The sequence below is a fragment of the Schistocerca gregaria genome, chromosome 10 (assembly GCF_023897955.1).
Source record: "Schistocerca gregaria isolate iqSchGreg1 chromosome 10, iqSchGreg1.2, whole genome shotgun sequence".
In the NCBI taxonomy this organism is placed as follows: domain Eukaryota; kingdom Metazoa; phylum Arthropoda; class Insecta; order Orthoptera; family Acrididae; genus Schistocerca; species Schistocerca gregaria.
In genome coordinates, this window is record NC_064929.1 from 147,204,649 (window position 1) to 147,219,018 (window position 14,370).

Consider the following 14,370-nt stretch of genomic DNA (forward strand, 5'->3'; position numbering starts at 1 on the left):
TCCCGATGTCGTTGCATGCAATCCACAATTCTGTATCTAGCGTTCAAAAACCACCACGTGCAAAATTTTCATATTCTCTCGCACACTATGCGCGCACGGTTTGCACCAGAGAAAAATTAACGGGATCTTTTTTGAACGAAATTTAATGTACATTAATTCTATACTGGGATATATTTTTGCTAGAGGCCATAGTTTCGAGTTATTCAATGAAAAAGTTCAAAAGATATCTCCACATGCACCCTCACTCCCAAACTTGGCCCTAACCAGTCTGCATTTATAGTATGTTGTTCGTGGCACTCCCTCTCACCAGTGTACAAAAATTTGCGACTACGCGAATTATTTCCCACATTCGACCTTTTTTTGGTATTCGCTGTCTGACCTTATTACACCATTGGCTTCGTCGATCACTTATACATTGTAAAATTGAGATTTGTGTATATGTTACCTAACAATTTTGTGATTTTTAACAGCATGAAATAAATATTTCGTTGTATTCGGCAAGCTTTCTGACTACGAACCTACTGTGCTTGATATGCTTAAGTTTGGATCGAATTATCAACGTAATTAGTTTCAGCGTAACGCTCACAAGTCCTTTATCTTTCATTACCCTTATGTGCACGTTTAGACTGAAAATGTTAACGAAATAGCCCACTGTGCTGATGGCGTAATAGTCCAATCAACAGAGATCAAAGAGATCGAATGTTGGGAATAACTCGTGTAGTCGGAAATTTTTGTTTAGTCGAAGGAGGGAGTGCCACGAACAACATATTGAAAATTCTGACTGATGAAGGATGTGTGTGAGGGTGGAAGCATATTTAGCGGTCACTTTTGTACGTTTTTCTTGAATAAATCGAAAACCATGGCCTCCGGCTGAAATGTATCACAACAAAATATTTAACTACATTAAATTTCTTACAAAAAGATCCCGTTAATTTCTTCTATGGTGCTAATAGTTCGCGTTTAGCGAGCTAGAGACTATAAAAGCATGTAACACGTCAGCCTCGGTTGCAAATAGAAACCTAACTTTACCCAGGTTTCAGCCAAAATAATTTGGTCTTCTTTAGTAGTTTAGTGTCACTCGCTTCTGAAGAAGGCCAAATTATTTTGGCTGAAACCTTGGTAAAGTTTGGTTTCTATTTGCAACTGAGGCTGACGTGTTACATGTTCAGTTGCTGACAGGGCTGCACATTGTTAAAAATTCTCAGACTATAAAAACCTCACGTATGGTTTTGGAAGACGACATAGGCCCTACAATACTGAGGGTTGCATAAAACGACATTTGTAGGGGCAGCTGAATCAAGCAGTATATACATTTATTTTTAGTTCAGGAAGTTCTCGAATTTCAAGCGTTGTTGCAGTGTTGGAAACAATTAAGGTTTGACAAGTGTCACACACGTCATCATCTGGTGAAGTATGGTGTAATATTTTTTGTTTTTAAAATATACTGCTCAACAGCGATGAAGTCCTACCAGTACCTAAACTATTTACCTAAACTGTTACCTTACGTTTATGCGAAACTGTTCAATAATATCTCAGTATATTTTAGAAAAGTGAACTGACAAAGCTAGCTTGAGATTTACTTCAATTGTGAACAAATTAACAAGGTAAAAGGAACATATTGTCTGGCTTCTTACTGTTTTCATAGCTCCCAGTGTCATGCGGTGGCCAATTGCTGGGATCCTACCCGTATATGGACACTGAAACAGCAAACGAAGATTCTACAGAGACGGGAATGGAAAAAAAATGGGAGTGGAAAATAGTGACATCATGGGGGAAGGTACCTTTACAGACATTGTCAGTGAAGTGTTGTGAGCTGTGAAGGTGAGATATACTTTATACCTTATTTATGTTCTCGTTGTTACAGTACTTCACTCAGTTGTGCAAACATATGTAGCATTTGACAGTGCTCTATTTGTGTGTGGGAGTGTACACCGATACTGTCTCGCGACGCCACCACCTCCCGACCTCCGTTCTCAAGTATAAAAGTGATATTGCTGCCAGCCTGGCTAGGAAAGCAGTTTGCCTTGCCAAATAATCTACGCGGTAAGTTAGCTGCCCGTACCGATCTCGTTGTATGCAACCCGCAATGTTATAGGACCTATCTAGCCTTCATCAACCACACACGAGGTTTTCATATTTTCTCACTCACTACGCTGAAACTCTTAGTGCTACAGAAAAAAATGAGCAGGCCTAGGTAATTTTAGTACTGTGATACGTTTCCGTTTCCGTTTTGAGTTATTCAGGAAAGTAGGTACAAGAGGTACCATCAAATGCACCTCCATCCCTCACACTCATTCCTCATCAGTTAAGAATTTTTGTGTGTTTGCATATCACTCCCTCCTTACACTGTACAAAAATTTTTACCTTCTTCGGACTCCATTGACTGGACTATTACGCTACCAGTGAGGTCGGCTACTTCGTTAACATTATTAATATAAATGTGCCCATGAGGCCAATGAAAAAATAATGGCTTTTGTGAATGTTATGCTAAAACTAAGTACGTTGAAAATTCTATCGAAACTGAACCCTTGCAAGTGATATATGTTGGCCCACCCGTTTGGCCGTGCGGTCTAACGCACGCTTTCCGGGTGGGAAGGAGCGCCTGGTCCCTGGCACGAATCTGCCCGGCGGATTTGTGTCGAGGTCCAGTGAGCTGGTCGGTCTGTGGATGGTTTTTAGGCGGTTTTCCATCTGCCTCGGCGAATGCGGGCTGGTTCCCGTTATTCTGCCTCGGCGATTGGTGCGCAACCAAGTTCTCGACGTACGTGTACACCACCATTAATCCACCGCGGAAACATAGGGGTTACACTCGTCTGGTGTGAGACGTTCCCTGGGGGTCCACCGGGGGCCGAACCGCACAATAACCCTTGGTTCGGTGTGGGGCGGCGGAGGGGTGAAGTGAACTGCGGTAGTCGTCGTGGGGTTGTGGACCCTTGTGGTCGCGGCGGGGACGGAGCCTCTCTGTCGTTTCTAGATCCCCGGTTAACATACAATACAAACTTTGTTCGTAGGCAGAATGCCTGCCAAATACATCGAGATACTTGTTTATTTTATGCTGTTAAAATTCGCAAAACTGTTGGGTAAAATTTACACAAATGTCAGTTTTACAATCTGTAAGTGCTCGACTAAGCTGGTGGTAAGGCCAGTCAGTGAAGACCAAAACAGGTCAAACGTGGAAAATAATGCGTGTAGTCGCAAATTTTTGTTCAATGGTAGGAGGGAGGTCTGTCTAAGAACAGTATACAGGAAGTCCTGTGTGATGGGAGCTGAGTGTGAAAGTGGGGATTGCACATGGCGGTCACTTTCTTAAGATTTTCTTCAACTACTTGAAACTACAGACTCTAGTGAATACGTATCCCAGTCCAAAATTAAACTACATTAAATTTCTTACAAAAAGGTGCTTTTAATTTTTATTTAGGGCTGATAGTTTTCGTGTAGGGAGTGAGAGACTATGAAAATCGGGCACATGGTTTATGACTGTAATGTTGTGGGTTGCATGAAACGGCATCAGTAGGGGAAGTTGGATCTCCGTGTATACAGGCACGAAAATAAATACATTCCGCTGTGGTGAATCGTTTAATGCTGCCAAGATGTTACCGACTCGCAAGAAAGACCAGGTGCACTCTCTAAGGTGTTTAATATTTACGTCATTATCTAGCATATTGATACTTTTGTCGTGTTCTTCTTTTTATTGCTTTTTATTACTGTACTGATTATTATACTTTATAAGCTTATTGCAGACTTCAATTATTGTTCCGCCTTTATTTTTGCTGTTTAAGTTAATTATTGAAAACTAGTGTATGCAGACTTTAGTACGGCAGCTTGTTTTAAACAGTAGTGCTATTGACAACATGACTCGTGCATGTGATGTTATTTACATGTATTTGACGATGCTGGTGCTGATTCCGTATTTAACATTTGACGATGCCACTATGGCTGCAGTGCATTAGGACTTTATTTTTATGAAACAGGTATCCCTCTTCATATTTAAAGCGCACAAATGTGAATTTCGTCATTACCACTTTTCATTGTGGTCTGTGTGTTGTTCTTAAGCTGTGTACAGTTTGCGAGTGTATTTGTGTTTTTCCCATTTTTGCTGCAGATCTGATGATGGTCAGTAAAGACCGAAACCGGTAACCTGTTAACAAAAAGTTTGTGACTGGTGTGCGTACTGTAAGACCTTCAGTACACACACCATCAGATTATTTGACTTCTCACTCTAACGAAGTAGGCGAGAGTCATCAGTATGTCTCGTGATCTTATCGTGACGTGTTTATCTTCTGCCGTTAGGTCAGACGATAGAAGTGCCACTTGCACGCTTAGCGTAGCCGATTGACGGTGACCAAAATTGACAATCTGAAGTTCCTTTGGTATTGGTACGTTAATCTTATTCTCACATATATCTCTGATACTCGACGAAAGTGTCTATACATTTACCCTCATGGCTATGTACAGGAATATGGTAATTTTATTAGGTGCAGACTGAAACTTGGCTATAGACTGGCACAGACAAATGTTGAACTCGTACCGACTGATATAGACTAATTCAGAAACTTGTACTGAATGGTACAGAGTAGTTGGAGGTCTGTACACTCGTTATAATAACTCACGCATTCATGTATCACTACACAAGTGTGATCCATGAGGAGAAAAGGTTCTACGTTAGTAGCAATCTCATTGGCTGCGTTACATATTAATAAGCAGATCGGCAGAAGCAGAATTTGGTCTGTCTCTATGGCAGCGCCATTTCGTAGTGCGGAGACACGAGCGCTGCGCCTGCACCTGCGCTGTTGTGCTTAGCGGGGTGCGCTCTAGTGGGAAAGTCGTGTACGCGCTGACTACGCGGAACTATGTACACAACAGTGACCATAGATGTAAATTAAAGGAAACTTATCTCAAGAAAGAGCTTTGTCTGCAAAAGACGCTGTGGAGCTGGGGGTGACCTGTGTGTAGCACAAATGGAAGTTTACAAAATTAGGCTGTTTTAAATACGGGGAAACTGGCAACTGTACCACTGGCGAGCACAGCCCAGTCACCTGAAAAGAAAACTGAGGGGTGGGGGAGGTAGGAGGGGAGGGAGATCGACCAGAGGAAGGAGAGTGGGAGAGTGAGCTTACCTTAAACCCGTCATAGGTCCAACTACCGAATTTGAGCACGCACGTCTGCTCGTCAAACGGGAAATACTCGACGTCGATCTCGCAGGAGGACTTGTAGATGGCGGGCGGCTTCCACTCGACGAGGCCCTGGTGGTAGATGGTCGCCTTGGTCGCCAGCGTCACCTCGAAGTTGCCGTCGGCGCTGAAAGCGGCACGCCTGCAGCCTGCGTTCCGCGCCGCGCAACACGTAGCAGCACGCACTGCCCACGCACCACCCACGCACCGCCCACGCCGAGTGTCGGTCGGTGCGACCCAGCCTGCGCCGCAGTTCAGCTGTTGACCGCCGGAGGGCGCGCGCGTAGCGGACAGTGACCATGTGGGGCGCGACTGCACCATGTGCATGTGCTCAAGCAAACACCGACAGGGGGGGGGGGGGGGCAGCTGCCGACATTGGGTTATAAGGGGTTGGTGCTGTCAGACACCACACTCTGGATCAGTGTTAAGGATTCCAGTATTTTTTCTATTCTGCACTGTTACTGTCCTGACTGTGATGCGGCCGACTACGACATCCACTCCAGTGACGACCTCCTCACATCAGTTTCACTCTTACATCCAATATCCTCAATCACATCTTGACTGCATGTAAAACTGGCTGTCAAATGTAAACAAAAGACCCGTCACAACGTGACCAGAGAATGGTTCCAATCAAAAATAATCACCACACACTTTAAGCTGTTTATCTCGCTCGGAGACAAGACAAACAATTGAAACTTCCTGGCAGATTAAAACTGTGTGCCCTACCGAGACTCGAACTCCAGACCTTTTTGTCTTTCGCGGGCAAGTGCTCTACCATCTGAGCTTGAGCTACTGAAGCGTTACTCACACCCGGTCCTCACAGCTTTACTTCTGCCAGTACCTCGTCTCCTATCTTCCCAACTTTACAGAAGCTCTCGAGTGAAGCTTGCAGAGCTAGCACTCCTGAAAGAAAGGGTCGGCCGCGGTGGCAGAGCGGTTCTAGGCACTTCAGTTTGGAACCGCGCGACTGCTGCAGTCGCAGGTTCGAATCCTGCCTCGGGCATGGATGTGTGTGATGTCCTTAGGTTAGTTAGGTTTAAGTAGTTCTAAGTTCTAGGGGACTGATGACGTCAGATATTAAGTCCCATACTGCCCAGAGCCATTTGAACCATTTTTTTGAAAGAAAAGATACTGCATAGACGTGGCTTAGCCACAACCTGGGGGATGTTTCCAGAATGAGATTTTCACTCTGCAGCGGAGTGTGCGCTGATATGACACTTCCTGGCAGATTAAAACTGTGTGCCCGACCGAGACTCGAACTCGGGACCTTTGCCTTTCGCGGGAAAGTGCTCTACCATCTGAGTTACCGAAGCACGACTCTCACATGGTCCTCACAGCTTAAAGGTAGAGCACTTGCCCGTGAAAGGCAAAGGTCCCGAGTTCTTGTCTCGGTCGGGTGCACAGTTTTAATCAGCCCGGAAGTTTCATATCATCGCACACTCCGCTGCAGAGCGAAAATCTCATTCAAGACAAACAATTGCTAACTTTGATTTTAATAACCAACAGCCTCGCTTGCACCGTTTTACGAGAATTTACCTAGGTTTCAGCTGGGATAACCCAACCTTCTTCAGAATAACAGTGACTGCCGTCGTTCCATAGTGTACATCGTCAGGCGAAAACTACAAATCCATAAATTATCGTTAGACTGTAAAAACTTATCTGAAACTGCCACGGCCCCACTACGCCACGAGTGCGTAGACTACTGGAATTGACTGTAGCGTCATGAGGCTCGCCTAGGCGCACATAATACCTTGCGCCTGCGTATAAACTGTGTGATGCGTTCTTGTTGGGACAAGACGCAAACTTAGCTCCTGATCTTGAATTTACTGGTAAAGGGAAACAAAAGGTATACCCAAGGAAACGGGGTATATGTTATCCTTTGCAGAACGTACTTAGATCGACTGTCTTAACATTTATGAAGCATTCGTTGGTCATGATATGAGGAAGACATCATGTGCTTACAAGGTACGGCCTATCTAGGAAATTTTTTTTGCTTAAGCACGAAGTTTAATTAGCTAAAAAGTACTTGGGAGTGGGAAGGATAATAGAAAGCCAACATCGTCATTATTACAACTGTGTGTAGAAATTTTTTTTAAAGATGTATTTGTTAAGCACTTGCTTAGCTGTGGTTACAATGCATGAACATCCTATTGACATAGCATACAAATGGTCATGATTGAACTTATGAACAAGTCTGTATCTAATCTGTAACATCCAGCAGTTCGGACTATATTAATTAGATGGTCATTATTCAAAATTAGTGTATTTGACCTGAAATGGTCTAGAATCAAGTCAAACAATAATGCATGTGCGTGATTGAGCTTCTTGGAGAAGGTATGGTTATTAGTTGCAGAAAACACTATAGTAGTCAAATATACTAATCTTGAATAATGACCATCTAATTTATATGGCTCATATTGCCGGATGTTACAGATTAGACATAGACTAGGTCACAAGTTCAATCATGAACATTTGTGTGCTAAGTCAATAGGATGTTCATGCGTTGTAACCATAGCTAAGCAAGTGCTTAACAAATAAGTCTTAAAAATTTTTAAAGACCCAGTCTTAATAATGACGATGTTGGCTTTATATTATCCTTCCCACTCCCAAGTTCTTTTTAGGTGATTAAACTTCGTGTTTAAGCACAAAAATTTTCCTACCTTGTAAGCACATGATGTCTTCCTCATATCATGACCAATGAATACTTCATAAATGATAAAACAGTCGATCTAAGTACGTTCTGCACAGGGTGACATATACACCCTTTTCGTCAGCTATACCTTTTTTTCACTTTACTAGTAAATTCAAGGTCAGGAGTTACGGTCGCGTCTTGTCCCAACAAGTAACTATCATACAGTTTATGCGCAGGTGCAAGGTACTGTGTCCGCCTAGGCGGGCCTCACGACGCTACGGTCAGTTCCAGTACAGCAATCGTGGCTGCCGCATCGCGGTCGAGAAGTGGAGCCGAGGCAGTTCCAGATACATTTTTACGGTCTGACGATAATTTGTGGATTTGTAGTTTTAGCCTGACGATGTCCACTATAGACAAACGGTAGTTACTGTTATTCTGAAAAGGGTTGGGTTATCCCAACTGAAACTGAGGCTGTTGATTATTAAAATTAAAATTAATATTTATAGAGTTGCTGACAAGACCACGAAATGTTGAAGATACAAACAATTTCTTTTACGCGGAACGTGGTCGGCCACTGACCAGTCCACAATCATACTCACTCTAGCACTTCCTCATCTGACTGGAGCACATCTTTCTTCAGGTCGCCAAAGAATCGAAAATCCGACAGTGAAAAATACAAGCTGTAGTAAGGATGCTGCAGTGTTTCCCAAACAAATCACTGCAGCGTTGCCTTCCTCTGGTTGACAATAACATTACTGTGCAACAGTATGATTCTGCCCAACAGCATTCCTGGATGTTCCAACTTCATGGTACAACAGTTCCTACACAGCACTGCACGTTTGTTGTGGTTCCACGCTCGAGGAACTCAATGAGCAGAGCGCCTTCGGAGTCCTCACGACCTTACCACAGCTTGTACGAACAGCTTCGGATGGCTTGGATTTCTATGGCAAGGGAGGTGTGGGATACATCCACTGTTGGCAATGTTGTTTCCCCTCCAGCAGTCAGACAGAACATCCTGCTGCCTGATAACGTGCGTCCCCACACTGCCAGTTACACGAAGGCTACTGGTCAGGGAATTCGTTGAGAAACACTGCAACATCCTTAGTAGAGCCTGCAGCTTTCACTGTTGGGTTTTCATGTATATGTTTACCTGAAGAAAGATACGATGGACGTCTGTTCCAGTCGCACTAGGAAGTGCAGGAGTGGATGCATTTGTGGATCCATCAGCTGACGACCACCTTCTACGAAACAGGACCCGATCATCTCGTCTCCCAATGGGATAAATGTCTTAAAACCCATGACGATTTCTTTTGATGGAACCATTACATGGTCCCATTGTAACAGGTGTTCGGTTTACATTTCACTTCCCTTGATATGACAGTCTTTGTTTTTTCCTACAGTTTCTACAGCTCCCTCTAGTACCATGAAAGCTGTTCCCTAGTCCTTTATTAGCCAATTCTGCACCTGTCCATCTGACTTTCTACATCCTTCTCCAGCACCACACGCCAAACCCTTCGATTCTCTTCCTTCCCATTTTCCACTAACGCATGATTCACTATCATAGAGTGCTGTGCTCCAAACGTACATTCTCGTCAGTCTCTTCTTCAAATTAAAGCCACTGTTACATACTACTAGACTTATTCTGACCAGCAATGCCTTCTTTGCCTGTGAAAGTCTGCTTTCTATGTATTCCTTGCTTCTCCTGTCACGCAGTATTCTCCTTCCAAGGTATCAGAAGCCCGTAGCATCGTGTACTCCTTGAACACCAGTTTTTATTTTAACTTCATCACTATCATCGTCTCTGTTACTCCTCATTTCTTTCGTCTTCCTTCAGCTTACTGTCGATCTATACTCTGTACTCATTGGGCCATTCAACCCATTCAACAGATGTTATGAATCTCCTTCTCTTCCATTGAAGACAGTAACGTCATCACCGAGTCTTATCGCTGATATCCTTCACCATGACTTTCAGTCCCACTCCAGAACCCCTCCTTTACTTCCATCGTTGATTTTTCGATGTTTATATTGAGTAGTAGGGGGTAAATGTTACATTCCTATCTTACACCCTTTTTAATACAGGCACTTCAGTGTAGCTCTTTCATTCTCAATGGTTCTCGTATGTATCGTATATTATGTGTCTCTTCCTATAAATATACCTTTGAATATGTTACACCACTATCGAAGGCTTTTTCTACTCCGAAAACTCGTATGAAGCTCTAGTCCTGTCATTTTAAAAAGAAACACCTTAGTCTCTGCCTCAAGCTACTTAGGGAAACCACAGGTAACCTACACCTGGACAGATCGGTTGGGTGTGAAACGCTGTACTTCTCATTGTGGGTGCCAGTGTCATCCTAGTTGGCATCTCTACCTAACTAGTTCCCTTTGACTTCCCTGGGTACAAAAAACTATCAACTGCTTCTATTGTAAATGTGTACACATTTTATGTGCTGTTTATATATTATTTTAGACATATTATTGTTGATTTTTAAGTATACTCTAAAAAGTAGTAATGTTAAGTTTATCCAATGGTTATCAAAGGTAATCTTGACTATTAGCAATCAGTGAAGGTTAACTACTGAGGTCAATGTTTTTAATTTATCGGTAATTTTGATTTGTAGTTCCATTTTTTCAACCAGTTTCAAACACTTCTGCAGTCCAGGAATCATGAACGAGATTACGTACTTCACTCCAAGAGTATGAAAGTGGCAGAAATGACTGTCAAAGTTAGGAATAAATATAGTTTTTTTTCAGAACATTCAGTGTACTGTATTGACCTCTCCAAATAAATTAAATCAGCTGAGGACAAAGAAGTAGCAAAGTTAATCTATAAATACTCAGTAGAAAGTAAAACATGGTCGAAGTAAATCACCTGGCATTAGCACTTGATCAAACAATTTATTACTAGAATGAGATTTTCACTCTGCAGCGGAGTGTGCGCTGATATGAGACTTCCTGGCATATTAAAACTGTGTGCCCGACCGAGACTCGAACTCGGGACCTTTGCCTTTCGCGGGCAAGTGCTCTACCATCTGAGCTACCGAATCACGACTGACGCCCGGTACTCACAGCTTTACTTCTGCCAGTATCTCGTCTCCTACCTTCCAAACTTTACAGAAGCTCTCCTGAAAATCTTGCAGAACTAGCACTCCTGAAAGAAATGTTCGCAGAAGAGATTCTGTAAAGTTTGGAAGGTAGGGGGACGAGATACTGGCAGAAGTAAAGCTGCGAGTACCGGGCGTCAGTAGTGCTTCTGTAGCTCAGATGGTAGAGCACTTGCCCGCGAAAGGCAAAGGTCCCGAGTTCGAGTCTCGGTCGGGCACATAGTTTTAATCTGCCAGGAAGTTTCAATTTATTACTATTTACTAAACTTCAAGGAGCAGAGCTACAAAAGACAAAACTACTAAACCGCTATACAAAAAAGCCAATGACTGACTTTCTGCATAAGGCGATTAAAGCCTGTCTCCTCAAGGACACATACAAGACTAACCACCATGAATGCAAAAGAACCAAAGTTTTACACTCCTACAGTGTTTCATTTCTTTGAGCCCTGAATGTCAGGTACGCTATCATTCTGTCGGTATCCACCTTACATCTCTCACTCAGATAGTCTGTCATCGCATAAAGATGTCGCACTTCGTCAGTTACCTAGAATATCTTCATCTGCCAACATTTCCAGTTACCTTCAATGCCAATTACATGTTGTAGATCCGTCACTAGAGGCACACAGCAGTTTTGGTTTGACGTGTGCGGCTGCGCACATTGGGGGAGTCACTGTAGACCAAAATATGGCCTGTCATCAGAAAACACATGACCCCTATCCTAGAGATGTGGATTACACGGTCATGGTGTATCGACAGCAGAGTACGTCATTATCGTCTGCTAGAATAATCTTGCTCATTTAAATACTCCAGTGCAAGCACCTGGTGTTCCATGCAGATGAAAACCTGACGTAACCTATGTTCTATAGCAGGTATATCAGCCCAACTTGGGCAATCAATCCATTCTCATCGTCCAGATTTGAGTGGATAAGTGTGGGAAGCTGAGTAGTGGGTTCACTCTCACTGCATGGAACTGAGAACCTGGGGTAACATGTGCTCAGTAGGGGGTAGCATTGGCCAACGCAGGAGATGGGTCCACTCTCTCCACATTCCGAGAACCCTGGAGGATCTTGGCTCAGGTGGGCTGGTCTGGTTAACTCAGGAAATGAGTCCACTCCAGATTCTGAGAAGCTGCGGTAACCTTTGATCAACAGTACATAAGTCTGGCCACCTCATGCTGTGGACCCTCTCTCACAGTCTAAATTGTGAGAACCTCAAATGAAACAGTCTGATCAGTAGGTACATCAACTTGGGCAATACGTCCACTGCCTTTTTAGGGAGGCTGACAGTCTGGCAATACCTGGGCTTCACATAGGTGTGGCCTTGTGCTGCAGTGAGTCTGCTCTCATTGTATGGATGCTGAAAAAGTGTGGTCAACAGAAGTTAATGTCTTTGTTGGTGACATAGGTAATGTATAAGGCAACAGACATATCTGTATACGGTAGATGCTACAACACAAACCAAATGAATGTTTTGGTATTGAGGACGTTTTTTTAATCTAGATGTTTTTATCTAGTTTCTGGTCAGTTTCTATCTATGGTTACTAATTTCTTCGACTTGGTATGGTGCTTCTTGTAATCCTTAGCTGTTCAGTGAAACCCTACAATAATACATTCATTCGCAATTATGGACACTCCATGTTGCGGCACTATTCATTGAATGCATGTTTGTAGGGTCCAGTAACGAGTAAGGTTCAGTGCTGGACAACCACAAAAGGCACCCATAGCCGCCGTCTCTAACGCAACTCTGAATGCTGGTGCTCGGCTCTGACATAGCTGGGTGGAATCCTGATGGTGGAAAAAAGCTCACCGCCAGTACATACCCAACAGAGGGAGGAGAGGAGAGGAGGTGGCGTGGAGTTTCAGATCAACAGTCTTTGCGCCAGTGTACTGGACTACATTCCAAAGCTCTCTGCAGTGTGTTATGAAATTAGGGCCTGAGACACTCTTGAAGGTGATCTGCCTATTGGTTGGGAACATTAAGCTTGGCGGCCTCTTTGGTGCCATTTGGTAAGGGAAAGCTATGTGCTGCCCACTCCATCACCAGCACTAGCTTGATACCAGTCTTGACATGTACCCATTACAGTCACCTACATGCAGTGGATACACTTAAGATACAACTCTCAAAATACCCTTAGGGGAGAGGCCATTATGGAAACAGGTAGGAAACACTTTCGATCAGGCCACTGAATTTACTCTTTTGGGTCACCCTGTGGACAAAGCCATGTGAGTTTTCTTTTCCAACAACCAGTCAGGACCTGTCAATGACAGCAAACTCCATTTTGGACACATCAGAAACGACTGCTTAGTACTTTCCGAAGAAGCTTCACCAGTGTCGAGGTGGCAAGATGGATGTTTGCAATTCATATGTAAGCCACCTACTGGGAAGTGACTCACACCTGCTGCCCTTTCCAGATGAGAAATATTCATTTCTGCCAGTTCCAGAGCTCAAATTACTCACTTTATGATCCTCTATCGCTTTTCTGTTGAAGGGTGCCTGTTATGTGGCTACATTCGAATATTTGTCACGCTCTTTCTTTATTTGCAAATACTTTGTAACGAAGTTTCTGCAACCATAATGGACTACAGACAATCGTAATCTTTGGGATTTCTCTCTCTGTGTCTCTGTGTCGCTCTCTCTCTCCTCTCTCCCCTCTCTCTCCTCTCTCTCTCTCTCTCTCTCTCTCTCTCTCTCTCTCTCTCTCTCTCTCTCTCTCTCTCTCTCTCTCTCTCTCTGATGTTTGGAAAGATTTGGGCACTCGTTTGCGGGAAACTGACCAATCAGTGGTTAAGCTGTTTGGAAGTTCACTGCTTTCAAAGATAATGGGGCCAGGGGCTTCGTCGAGACTGACTACAAGAAGTTGCTCATTACAGTACTTCAGCTGCAGTTGACATAATTGCCTTTAGAGATATGGCAACTGTTTGGATAATTAAGGTAATTCTCATTTATTGTTCCATCTCAGTTGCAGCTGACAGAACAATAAATGGGAATTATCCTGACAGTTCAATTGTTATTAGGGTCTTGTGACTGATGTTTCTAGCTCAAAACTACTCAGTTCCTTATGCTATGCATAGTACGAGGGTCTCTCAAAAGGAAATGCACACTATTTTTGTAAAAATACAGTTTTCACTCAGCATGTGTGAAAGTTTTACAGTGTGTAGATACATCCTTCCCGCTTGCTTTCAAATTTAGTTCAACCTGTTCCCGTGAGTGGCGCCGTCAAAGCACGTTTTCAAGATGACAACTACACTTGACGTTCGTCAGAAGCAACGTGCCCTCATAGAATTCCTGTTTTGTGAAAACGAGACAATTGGAAACATCCACAAGAGGTTGAAAAAGGTGTATGGAGATGCTCCTGTCGATCGCAGTACAATTAGTCGGTGGGCAAGCAGGTTACGTGATGAAAGCGGGCACGGCAATATTGAGGATTGTCCTATCAGCGGCAGGCCTCGTACTGCACACACTCCAG

General features: G+C 43.5%; 1 protein-coding gene across 3 annotated transcripts in view; it reads right to left on the reverse strand.

The window, feature by feature from the left end:
• LOC126293524 (acetylcholine receptor subunit alpha-like) overlaps nucleotides 1-14,370 on the reverse strand; it is a 597,900-nt gene that overhangs the window by 217,011 nt on the left and 366,519 nt on the right. For 2 of the 3 annotated variants that reach the window (XM_049986784.1, XM_049986783.1), the window contains exon 4: nucleotides 5,118-5,298. The exons of the other annotated variant lie outside the window; for it this stretch is intronic. In XM_049986784.1, the coding sequence (XP_049842741.1) occupies nucleotides 5,118-5,298 (181 nt within the window). The remainder of the gene's footprint in view (nucleotides 1-5,117; nucleotides 5,299-14,370) is intronic. 3 annotated transcript variants of the gene reach the window in all.